The sequence below is a fragment of the Chiloscyllium punctatum genome, chromosome 5 (assembly GCF_047496795.1).
Source record: "Chiloscyllium punctatum isolate Juve2018m chromosome 5, sChiPun1.3, whole genome shotgun sequence".
In the NCBI taxonomy this organism is placed as follows: Eukaryota; Metazoa; Chordata; class Chondrichthyes; order Orectolobiformes; family Hemiscylliidae; genus Chiloscyllium; species Chiloscyllium punctatum.
In genome coordinates this window covers 89,698,360-89,711,083 of record NC_092743.1, presented here as the reverse complement: position 1 = coordinate 89,711,083, position 12,724 = coordinate 89,698,360, and the positions used below count along the sequence as shown (strand labels likewise).

The window sequence follows — 12,724 nt, the reverse complement described above, 5'->3', positions numbered from 1 at the left end:
AAGGCGTTGGACAAGGTTCCCCATGGGAAACTGATTAGCAAGGTTAGATCTCACAGAATACAGGGAGAACTTGCCATTTGGATATAGAGCTGGCTCAAAGGTAGAAGACAGAGAGTGGTGGTGGAGGGATGTTTTTCAGACTGGAAGCCTGTGACCAGTGGAATGCCACAAGGATCGGTGTTGGGTCCTCTACTTTTTGTCATTTACATAAATGATTTGGATGCGAGCATAAGAGGTACAGTTAGTAAGTTTGCAGATGACACCAAAATTGGAGGTGTAGTGGACAGCAAAGAGGGTTACCTCAGATTACAACAGGATCTTGACCAGATGGACCAATGGGCTGAGAAGTGGCAGATGGAGTTTAATTCAGATAAATGTGAGGTACTCCATTTTGGGAAAGGATATCTTAGCAGAACTTATACACTTAATGGTAAGGTCCTAGGGAGTGTTGCTGAACAAAGAGACCTTGGACTGCAGGTTCATAGCTCCTTGAAAGTGGAGTCATAGGTAGATAGGATAGTGAAGAAACATTTGGTATGCCTTCCTTTATTGGTCAGAGTATTCAATACAGGAGTTGGGAGGTATGTTGTGGCTGCACAGTACATTGGTTAGGCCACTGTTGGAATATTACGTGCAATTCTGGTCTCCTTCCTATTGGAAAGACGTTGTGAACATTGAAAGGGTTCAGAAAAGATTTACAGGGATAATAAGGAATTTCGTGTTTGAGAGAGTTAGTCTTTGGAATTCCTTGTCACAAAGAACTGTGGAGGCAGAGTCTTTGTGTGTATTCAAGGGATAGATAGCGAAAGAGAGATTGAGATATATACACAGAGACATACATAGATAGAGAATAGATATATAGAGAGATAATTAATTAATTTATCAGTGACAGAATCACTTTTGCATGATCAGTAAGGGAATCAAGGAAAGAGGCAGGAAAATGAATGTGATCAGCCATGATCCCATGGAATGCAGGCTTGAGCGACTGAATGGCCTTCTCCTGATCCTATTTCTTATTGTCTAACATGGCGCAGACTGATACCCTGCAGCAACCCAAGAGCAGTTAAATTTTAATTAATAATTATCTCAAAGAAAGTTGTATCCTTAAATGTCAGGAAAGTAGTTCAGTCTGACACAGGGATCTGATGATAGTAATGAAGAAATCATGAGAGGAAGATAATCCTTGATTAGATTACAATGTTGTAACTCACTCCCATGTGCTGGTGTTATTATCTGTATCATATACTTTCTGCACAGCACTGAAACAACTCTTATCAAAGCCATGAATTACATCCTATGTGACCATGGTACACTATTCCTTCTAATCCTTCTTGATCTGATGTCTTTTATCTATAAATAAATAAACACATAAATGTAAGTGTCATTATTAATGTATTTGGGGACTGATAGTTGGCAACCAAAGAGAATTAGATATATATGTGAGGAGAACAAATCATCAATAAATTTGACATTTACATATTGCTAGATGGATAATGTAGAAAATTGCAAAGTTATGTGAAGGTGAAAATTAAGACTAATTAAATGGCTCCTTTAAACAGCAGACACAATGGAACAAATACCCCTTTTCAGTACTGCATGATTCAATCAGAAAATTTTGAAAAACCAGTAGCATATTTTTTTAAATGGAGAATTCAGAATTTCAAAGCAAGGAGAGATCTGGGTGTCCTTCTGAAGGAAGCACTAAAAATCTGAATGCAGGAACAGCAATTAATTAGAAGGCAAATGGAATTATTTATTAGAGGGGTGTTGTAATATAAAAGTAGGGAAGTTTTGCCACAGTTGTATATGGCATTAGTGATTCCACATCTTCTCCTGTTACTTATGAAAACATATATTTGTGTTGGAAGCATTTCAGTAAAAGTTCACTTGATTGATTCTTGGAATGAAGGAGTTGGCTTATGAGGAAACATTTGGCAGGTTGGTCCTGTGTACTTTGGAGTTTAGAAGAATAAGAGATGGTTGATGGAAACATAGATTCTGAACAGCCTCAACAAAGTGAATGCTGAGAGAATAAATAAAAACAGAACGTGTTGGAAAAACTCTGTCAGTTAGACAGCATCAGTGGAGAGAAAAATACAGGCAATATCTCCCACTCAATCTGACTCTTTTTCATGGCTGAAGAGAGGTGGAAATGCGATAGCTTTTATGCTGTTGAATAAAAGGGGAGGCCAATTCGAATAAAAGGGAAGGTCAGGGAAAGGCTGGAGGAGGAGTGAGATTAGTGAGCAAAGGTTTCAGTGAACAAAAGGTTATAGTGACAATGGTTATAGCGAAGAAAGAAAAGATTGATCTAGAGTGTATGTTATTAGCAGAATAAAGGCCAGGCAGAACCATCTAATCAGTTTAGAAATATTTAGGTCACTTGAATGTCATAGATTTCAAGGCTATGGGCCAAGTGCTGGAAAATGGAGTAAATAAGTGCTCGATAACCAGTACAGATATGATGGACCAAAGGGTCTCTTTCTCTTTCAGTAAACTCTGTGACTTTGACTGAAAGCAAAAATAAAATGAAAACAGGATACAGGTAGTGTGGGAAAAATATCCAAAACAGAGAACAGAGTTCATGGTTTCGAGTTGCTGACAATAAGGTGCTGTTCCTGCAGCTCAAGTTGCTCTTCCCTGAAACACTACAGTAGTCCCAGAATGGAATTATGAGCAGCTCAAACCTGTGGACTGAGCTGAGATGTTCCACACAGTAATCACTCAGTCAGCAATTGGTCTCTTCTCCAGAAGATAGAATTGTGTGTAGCCAACACAGTCGATGAATTTTTGATTGATAAGGGAGTTCAGTAAGGGTGAGGTTTGTGTACAACATTGTGGACAACCAGGGTTGGGTGGGTAACAGGGATCAGGAATGAGTTCTGTATCCATGTTGAGGCAGGAATGGATAAATTAATCTTATATACATGGTGAGGGTGGGATGAAGAGGATGAGTCCAATATCCATTGTTAAGGGGAAATGAGTCTTATCATGGTGAGGGAAGGATCGCAATGCATCCTATATCTATGGTGAGGTCAAGAATGGGGCTGGCTGGGCTGGGGTGGTGGGGAGTTTTGTGAAAAGTCCTATCTCATGGTGAGGGCTGAATCAAAAGGATAAGTACTATATCCATGCTGAGGGGAATATGTCCTCAATCCATATTGAGGGTAGAATCTGGGGGATGGGTCTTGTATACATGATGTAGATAGTAGCATAGATTTGGCAGTACAGACTTGACAGGCCAAAGGATTTCTTCTGTACTGTATGATTCTAAATTCTATAGTGGGGGCATGGGGTCGGGGTAGGGGAGCAGTTTGTCCTATATTCACAAAAAGTGGCTTGGATCATACATCCATGGTGAGGACGTAGAGTATATGTCCTATATGCATGGTGAGGGCAGTTTTGGGGAATGAGTCCTATACTCATGGCGAAGAGGAGAGGGGAGTAATACACGAAAGTGAAGTTGAGGCCACAATCATATTGGCCATGATCTAATCAAATAGCGGAGCAGCTATACCTGAATGGCTTCTAAGATTTGGTTCCGCCAAGGTCTTTCACTGTGAGAGGTTACTCATGTCTTGGGAGTTCTAGTCCCGAATTCTCTCAAAGTTAACTTGCAGGTTGAGTTAGGAAAGATGGCACTTATTTTGAGAGGACTTCAATATAAAAGCAGGGATGTACTTCTGAGGCTCTGGTCAGACCACATTTGGTGTACTGTCTGCAGTTTTGGGCCCCATATCTCAGGAACAATGTACTGACCTCGGAATGTGTTCAAAGGAGGTTCATGAGAATGATCCCAGAAATGAAAAGCCGAACGTATGAAGAACGTTGAAGGACTTGAGTTTATACACAATGGAGTTTAGAAGGATGGGGGGGGATCTAACTGAAACATACAGAATACAGAGTGGATGTCAGAAAGATGGTAGGAGAGACTAGGACCGAGGGCATAGCTATAGAATTAAGGGAAGGCCTTTTATAACAGAGATAAGGATAACTGTCTTCAGCCAGAGAGTGGTGAATTTATGGAATTCATTGCCACAGAAGGCTAGGTCATTGAGTATATTTAAGACTGAGATAGATAAGTTCCTGACTATCAAGGGGATCAAGGTTTACTGGAGAAAACAGGAAAATATGGTTGAGAATCTTGTCAGCAATGAATGAATGGCAGAGCAGAATGACCCGAGTTCTGCTCGTATAGTGAGGAGGTGGGGGTATAAGTCCAATATCTTGGTGAGGGTCGGGGTCGAATATGTCCGAAAATACATGCTGAGAGTGGGGTGGATACAAGACATCGATTCATGGTGAGGGGAGTTTTATACTCATGGTAAGGGGGATGAATGCTACATCAATGGCAAGGGCAAAGACGGGGGACTGAGACCCATACCTATGGTGCAGGGGAAACGAGTCCTGTATCCATGATGATGGTGGAATCAGGAGGATGAATCTTCTATTAATGGTTGAGGAGGAGCGAATAAGTCCTAGAGACATACTGACAAAAAGGTTCAACTTGCTTAGGCTTGGCCTTGAGCAGGGTTTTCCTTCTATCACGTGCCCGCTACCTAACAATGGCCTCCAACTGACCCGCGATGACGTGTGAGGGCCACACATCATGTGACGCACGCCCAATCACTGTCTGTCGCTGTCTCGCGCTGACGGCCAATCGGAAGATTGGTTCCATCCGCCGGCCGGTCGTGCTGGCGCGACCAATCACGGAGAGGCTTTGATCGTGCGGGTGCATCAACAGTAAGATGGCGGCGACGGTGGCGGTGGCGGGTGGTGCAGCTGCTACTCTTCGCTGAAGTGGCGGGTGTCAAGGAAAGAAAATATAACGAGCCGTCCGTTTCCAAACGCTTAAGGATTTTTTGTCGTTTTTTTAAAAAGATAAAAAAAGAGGAGATCGAAGGAATTGCTGAATCGGGGTTTTATTTATTTGGTTTTCCATCCCCTCCCCCTCGCTATCTCTCTGGGTTTGCTGCCGCGGCGCGGGTTCGACCGCTTTGCTTTCCTCAATCTCAGTCCCACCATGACGTCTATCCACTTTGTGGTTCATCCGTTACCAGGCACCGAGGATCAGCTCAACGACAGGTGAGCGCCAACGTTTGGGACTTGGTATTGGTCCACCTCCCGGAACATTGGTCGGCCTAGGCCGGAGGCTTTTTGCTGGGGGGGGGTGGGGGGGTGAATCGGCGGTGGGGAGTTGGTGGTTTGGGAAGAGTGGGTAGAGAGATAAGGAGGGGAAACGGATGCCAGTTCGATGTTTCCGCGGAGGTAGCCCTTCTCCTGCCAGAACGAGAGGCAGCCCTGGCGGAAAAGTTGCCGGGACAATGCGGCTTCGAGTGGGATCAGCAAGAAGGGAATGGTTGGGGGCAGGGCGGAGGCGGTGAAGAGAACTGTCGCCGATGTGGTGGCAGGGGTGGATGGGGACACTTGATCGTTTCAAGATAACGAGGCCCTTTATCTCCCATATGATTTATCAAGCTCGAGCACAAAAAGATTTGGTACCTTTTCCTTAAAAAAAAGTCATCAGTGTTTGGGAAAGGGGCGAGGGTGCGTGCCTGGCACCAAGACTGATTTGTCATTTTCCTGTCTCGCTGGGCATGGGAAGAAAGGAGCTTGGTGCTTTGTAAATATGTATGTTTTGTTCTGAAGTAATTCGTGAAGCACATGTTCGTGAAATATTTTGGGAGCCAGACAGTTTGGCTACTGAGACAGTGCTGTGTTGGCTGATGCGTCATTTGCAGAGCGATTGTTGGCCTGTCTTCCCCTCCCCGTTGTTAATGGAGCTGGTGATACCGGCTCTGTAGTTTGATCATCCGGGTGCACCCATCCCATAAATCTGAGTAGATATTTCACTACCAGCTCCCGGCCTTTGTCTTAACGTCCTATAGGAGGGTGAAAGAAATTTAAGTTTTCTTTACTAGAAAGTAAATTGTCTCGTTTTAAGCAAAAAGATCTTTGGCGCTATTAATATTGTTGCATATATATTCTAACGTCACCAATATTCTGTAAGATAAGTAACACATTAAAGGCAAACTAATCTTATTATAATGAATGAACTTGGGCCTGAATTGAACTGTTGACTACTACTTCATCCTAAACGTTCTCTGGATTAAAAAATGCGTCTTAGAAAAAGTTAATATTGACAAGATCAGAACCAGTCTTCTCAGGTGTTCAATATGAATTTTATACGGTCAGATTACAATTTGTGCATAACATGATAAATTCAATATTCAAGTCCTATTGGAGCCATCTGAAGTTAAGAATATAGCTCTTGAACTAAAATGACTTAAATATTTCTTTAGGAAGTAAGTCATTTAACATTTTTTCACAGCAGATTTGCTTAAACCTTTTTAAGAGTCATATTCTAAAGGTATAGAGTTCTTTTGGTTAGTCCGATTATGTGGTGTTTAATAACTTTTTGACATGCTTGTTTTGTCTCAAAAGAAAAATTCAAATCATTACGCCACAATTAGTCTTGGTGTTTCTAGCTTTTGAGGTTTTTTCATTTTGTTCTATGTGGAGAATGGTTAACAGACTTGCTATCAAATCAAGCACAGCACTTGGCAAAGCACAGGGTTGTTGTCATGTGAGGAAAATGATTCAGGGAAGAAAATTGAACTCTTTACTGTAATATAGTCCAAGTAAATTTTAACCTATTACAAATTTTCTTGGATTGAGTCTAATGATTATTCGTGGGTATGTCCAATGTGTTTTCATTATTGCAGTGTTTTATGTGACACAAATAGTATAGAATTGGCTAATCTTAATGAGTCGGTTTAAATTTTTCCGAAACACAGTGGAATCAAGTTAAACCGTTCTGAAAAAATGACCCTTTGTGGACAACTGTACTGATCTCTAAAATCAAGCAAGAAAATGCATGTAGTGATGAAAAGGTCATTTAATGCAATTCAATTAGATATGTAATATGTATCATCTATTTTAATGTGCCAGTAGTCACATCTCTGACTTGGATGTGGTCACTATGATTTGCCCCAAAATGTGACCCACAGTTTTGTCTTTGACTCACTCCAAACCTTGGATTGTTTCCAGATGTTTGCTGATAATTCCAAATGCTACCTGTTTGTACTTACTCTATATTTGACTATTGTCTTCATTCTTTCTCCATAATTAACTGACACTAAGCTCAGAATCAAAAATGATTAAATTGCTGAAAAATCTCAGCAAGTCTGGCAGCATCAGTGGAGAGAAATCAGTTAACGTTTTGGGTCCAGCGACCCTTCAGAGTTCAGAAGAAGGGTTTTTGGGTCTGAAACATTCATTCTGATTTCTCTTCATAGTTGTTGCTAGGCCTGCTGAGATTTTACAGCAATTTCCATTTTTGTTTCTGATTTCCAGCATCTGCAGTTCTTTTTTTTAAACCAAGCTCAATTAGGTCTCCTAGCTTTAGGGATGACATAATTGCCTCAAAGTTTACTAGGTTGATTTCTGAGAAGAAGTGGTTGCTTTATGAGAAAAGGTTCAGCAGTTTGTTTCAACTCTGGGGTGAGCTAAATTGACAAAGGAGAATATGGTTATGGAAGATGGGTAAGGGTCAAGCAGCTGAATGGCCTGCTCCTGTTTCTATGTTATAGGATCTTATGATTTGAATCAGATTTTTTCCCCCTTTATTTGCCACACCATACGGTTAGGTTTATGTCTCAGTCAAAGTTCCTTACCCTTCTGGGGTTCCTCACTCCATTTGGACACTCAACTTTAAAATCTTGCTGTCTTTAGCTGAGCTACCAATGTCACATTTAGTCCAGTATCAAAACTGCTTATTTTTGAAGCATAAAAAACCACCTCAACCAAAACCTTCATCTTTGTTTTTATCAAATCAAGGCTCAGACTTTTGTGATGTGCTTTTTGACTGAGCTGCAGACTACAGAAACTGCCAACTAACTCCGTTTCCATGATTAGTTTCCCTTTCTGTTGATTGAGGCCCATATGTTTGCTGATCATGCCAGTGACAATCTTTCCCTTTCTTGTAACTCCCAGAATGTACCTCTTTGGAATCATCGTGGACTTGCTCCACTTTTTCTGGAAAGACGTAGCAATACATTCTGCATCACTTGCCTGTTAGGAGACAGCACAATAGACTATCAATGAAAAAAGATTGAGCTACTGCACCTCATTCTCATTTTCTTCCATACTTACTTTCTACCCTAAGCTTATCTTGTGTTGTTAGTTTCTTATACTTACTGCTGTGTTCTCCAATTTGGTGGTTTTTTTTAGGAAGAATAGTGCTCTCATTGCAAATTAGTGCTTTTGAGATCCAAACATTTAACTTGCATAGTTCCAGAGGTCATTTCCATTGTTTTACTCTTTCTAGTAGAAGATCTGTTTGCTACTTGCTCACTTAAAGTTTATCAATTGGAGTTTTAGATCTGGATGTGTTTGTCCTATTGAAAATGGATTTTGTACCTGGCTGTATTAACTGTTCAAAATGCAATCTGAAGCTGTATTAAATAGGCAAGTTGTGAACATAAAGCAAAAGTTAATTATAGGAAAGACATTTACACCCTTTCTATAAGACCAAATGCTATGGTTGTATTTATCTTTTTTCCTGATCAGTTGTGCTTGTTCATTTTGCCCTATTCAGTCTAAATAAGTTATGTTACACATTAGTTGGAAAAATTGTTTATTCTAATTTGACTAATCTAGTTTGCTATTTATATATGCATCTTAACTGGTCACTATCGTTGGTCTGACACGTCTCCTGCTGCATAAGAAACAGGAGCAACCAGACTGCTTGGTTTCTGGTGTTTGCTTTATCACTCACTACAGTGATACAGTGGCTGTTTTCCCTCTGCTAAAGTTTCTCTAACTCCCAGAACTTGATTCCCAGAAGTGATGATCCTTCGTTGATATTAATATACATATCAATAGGAGAAACTTTATTGACAACTCTGACTATTGTTAATGAATTGCTGAATTTGATAATATTAAAATATACTGTAATTCCAGCTGAATGTTACAGATCATACAACTGTTGTTTGTATCTGGTGGTCCTACTGATGTTAGGTCTGTGGCCATGAGTTATGCAAAATATTGTTAGGTGTTTGCATTTTTTTGTAGAGCAGATAAGGTACACTGTGATTCATTGCATGAGTGATAGTAAACCAGAAACTGACTTGTACTCAGTCTTATATTCTAGAACTCTTCATATCCTGCATCTTCTGAAGCTGACATGCCATTGGTGAAGAACAGTGTTAATTTGCAGATGGGGTTTTTTCCTTTTTACTTTCAAAACATTTCTTTGAGTTAACTGGTTGCTACTTGTGCTTCTATTCCAGAAAATCTCAGTTGAGATAAAGTGAGCAAAACCAGTTTGAAAATTTTGTAGATTAAGAAACCAGAATTTTATTTTGGACCCAGTGACAATGATGTGTCAGTTGATTCATTCCAAGCATATGAATTTTTATACCTGCTTGTAAAATTCAAACTGTCTAACTTGTATAATTAGTTCCATCCATAAAGACCTGTATGAAGCTGTAGCAGACTTTATGTTCAGGTTAGGCTTATTTATGTAATGTAGAGAAATATTAGTAGGATGTGTAACATCACTTTGTAGAATCATGGAACAGATACAGCATGAAAGGAAGTCATTTGACTTAAACCTATTCTGGCTTTCTGTAAGAAGAATTCAGAAGCCCCATTCCCCTGCCCTTTCCATTTAACCGTTCGCCAGTTGGTTATTGAATTCCCGTTTTTAAAAAAAACGTTTGAATCTTCCTCCACCATGTTCTCTGGCAGTGCATTCTAGATCCTAACTGTTTGCTTTGTAAAGTCACCTAAATTTAAAGAAAATGTTTTCCTCATGTCAGTGATTTATTTTTCTCTCTATTATATTTGAATCTTTGTTAAATGGTTTGTTAACCTTCTGCCATGGAAAGAGTTTCTATTACCTTTGTTGAGATACTTCATGACATTGAACACCTCTATCAAATTATTTCTTGAACGCCTCTTACAAAATCATACCTAGTGTCTTCAATCTGACCAGTTAACTGAAGCTCCTTATCTGGAATAGTTCCTGTAAATCTTTTCTGCACCCTCTCTCAACTGTTTATATCATTTCAGCAATGTGGTACCTTCAGTTGAGCCCAAACCAGTATTTTCAGTAAAGCCCAATAGCACATCTTGCCCAGCTATCTTCCATGCTGTGTGCATACAATCCATGTCCCCTTCAAATTGAAGCGTTTATTTTATATTGCCTCTGTGTTCGTCCACCCAAACATGATTACTTTACACTTCTTTACATGAAATTACGCTGTCACTTGACTGCTTGTTTCATCAGCCTGTGTTTCAATACAGTCTCCTCTACGTTGGGGAGATAGGCTGCCTACTTGCAGAAAACTTCAGAGAACATCTCCGTGACACACACACAAAGCAACCCCACCGCCCCATGGCCGAACACTTCAACTCCCCCTCCCACTCCGCCAAGGCCTTTCAGGTCCTGGGCCTTCTCCAACACTAAACCCTAACCACCCAATGCCTGGAGGAAGATTGCCTCATCTTCTGCTTTGGGATTAATGTTGATTTCACCAGTTTCTTCATTTTCCCCTTCCCCCACCTTATCCCAGATCCAATCATTTTTTTTTCTCTCAGCGTTGCCTCATGACCTGTCCTATATGTCCATTTTCCTTCTCACCTATCTGCTCCACCCTCCTATCTGACCTATAACCCCCCCCGCCTTCATTTATCTATCACACTCTCAACTGCCTTCCCTTCAGCCCCACCTCCCCTCCCATTTATCTCTGTACCCCCATGGCTCACAAGCCTTATTCCTGATGAAGGGCTTATGCCCGAAATTTTGATTTCCCCTGCTCTTCGGATGCTGCTTGACTTGTAATTTTCCAGCACCACAGCCTTGACTGTGTTTCCTTAAAGTCTAGTGGTCCTCTGTAGTTGCAAAATTTGAAGCTGTATGCCAATAATTTTAGTTAATATAAATCAACAAAAGCCAGTGGATCTCGTGTGACTCACTGCAACCATGCCATATACCTTTCCCTCATCCAAAAAAAACATTCATTTTTATTGTTTCAGGTCATTCAGCTAACTTTGTATCTATCCTGCTACACTCTCTTTCTTCCTAAGGGCTTTGACTTGGTGGTCGTCTGTAATGCAGAACTTTATCACCTCTGGTTTCTTAATTTTTGTTCTGTTCTATTCCCATTTCTATTTATTTCCAGTTAACTTGTTCTTGGATCAGTTCTTTTCAGGAATTCTGCACCTTGACAGCTCCTTGTGTATTCTGCTCACTGGGTAATGCTTGGCGTGTATTTAAAACCTGTAATTTTTGCTGTACATTCTCACAGATCTTAATCTTAGACTAAATGTAGTAGATTTTACAACTTTATTTGTTTTGTTCAGGCTTACCCTGAATGGTGCAGCAAGCGCTCTTATGTGGAACCAACGGCAGTTTTTTTTATTATGAAGGGTGGTTTATGTTAGGTGCTGACTTTTATGCTAAGGTGTTTATAACGTTACTGGTCTTAATGTTTTAGAAAGATTCATACCCCGACACAGTAGTTTTCTTTAGATGCCCTTTTCAGAAGATTTGTAAAGTATTTACTTTGCAATGGCTGCCCCAACCAAAAGTTCAAAGGGTTGAGACTCATACTTCCATTAAGTCGGCTCTACTACACAGTGTCATTTTTTTCCTAATTTGTTGAACAAAGGAGTAAGAAAATATAGTGAAACAGTGATTATAGTTTTTATGTAGCAGAAAGATTCCTATAGTTTCTACTCCATCCTAGATTGGAGTCTTTTTAATTTGGCTTGTTAATTTAGGAATTCAGACTTCACTAAATTTTACATTAGTGAAATAAACTGAGAAAAATGACTGGATTGTCATGCACAAAACTCAGTATGATTTGACTGCTTTCATCCAAACATTTAACACACTTCTGAGAATTTTACGTTGTTTTCTTGCAAACTGTGATGTTTGCATCGGTGATCCTAGTGAGAATTCTCTTTATTGAGGCGGGGAGGGAATCATATACTAACTAGGCACTTGATCTGAATTTGTTAGCTCCCTTCAGTACTTAACACACAATGCCAAGCTAATTTTGTTAAGTTATGTGAATTTTCAGCAAATTATCAGCAAAGAGGCTGCAAATTTGATCTTGTCGTTAAATAATTTAGAATAATTAAGAACTTTTAATACTTTTTGTTCCTTTTGAAATGTTGAGTCAGATTTTTACCATAAGATGGAGGAGCAAAACTAAGCCATGCATTGCACTGAGTCTGCTTTGCCATTCAATGAGATCACTGCTGATCTAATGGTGCTCAACTCCACTTTCCTGCCTTTTCCTCATAACCCTAGATTCCCTTACTGATGTAAAAAATCTGTCCATCTGAGCCTTGAATATACTGAAATGAACATTTATATTCTTCAATAAGGTTGCCTGTCATTATTCTTAATTTCAGTGAATACAGGCCCAGTCTTCTACTCCTCTCCTCAGATAATACCTGATAACAGCCTAATGAACCTTTCTGGACAATTTCCAATACCTTTCCTTAGATCAGATGCCAAAACCGTTCACAATATGTCAGTTATGAACTGGCTAGTGCCTTGTATAGTTTTAACAAAACCTCCTACGTTTTATATTCCATTCACTTTGAAATAAAGACCAGCATACATTTTCCTTTCCTGTTACCCATTGATTATAGATGCTAGCTTTTTGTGGTTCATGACTATGCACTCGCAAATTCCTTGATTCTG

At 39.9% G+C, this 12,724-nt stretch overlaps 1 protein-coding gene across 8 annotated transcripts in view; it reads left to right on the top strand.

Moving 5' to 3' along the window:
• The first annotated feature begins 4,738 nt into the window (after nucleotides 1–4,738).
• ubr5 (ubiquitin protein ligase E3 component n-recognin 5) overlaps nucleotides 4,739–12,724 on the top strand; it is a 164,186-nt gene continuing 156,200 nt past the window's right edge. For 6 of the 8 annotated variants that reach the window (XM_072570730.1, XM_072570733.1, XM_072570729.1 and 3 more), the window contains exon 1: nucleotides 4,740–5,085. In XM_072570730.1, the coding sequence (XP_072426831.1) occupies nucleotides 5,024–5,085 (62 nt within the window). In that variant the 5' untranslated portion in view covers nucleotides 4,740–5,023. Of the gene's footprint in view, nucleotides 5,086–12,724 lie in introns of all 8 variants that reach the window. The other 2 variants (XM_072570726.1, XM_072570728.1) reach the window with 1 other exon arrangement.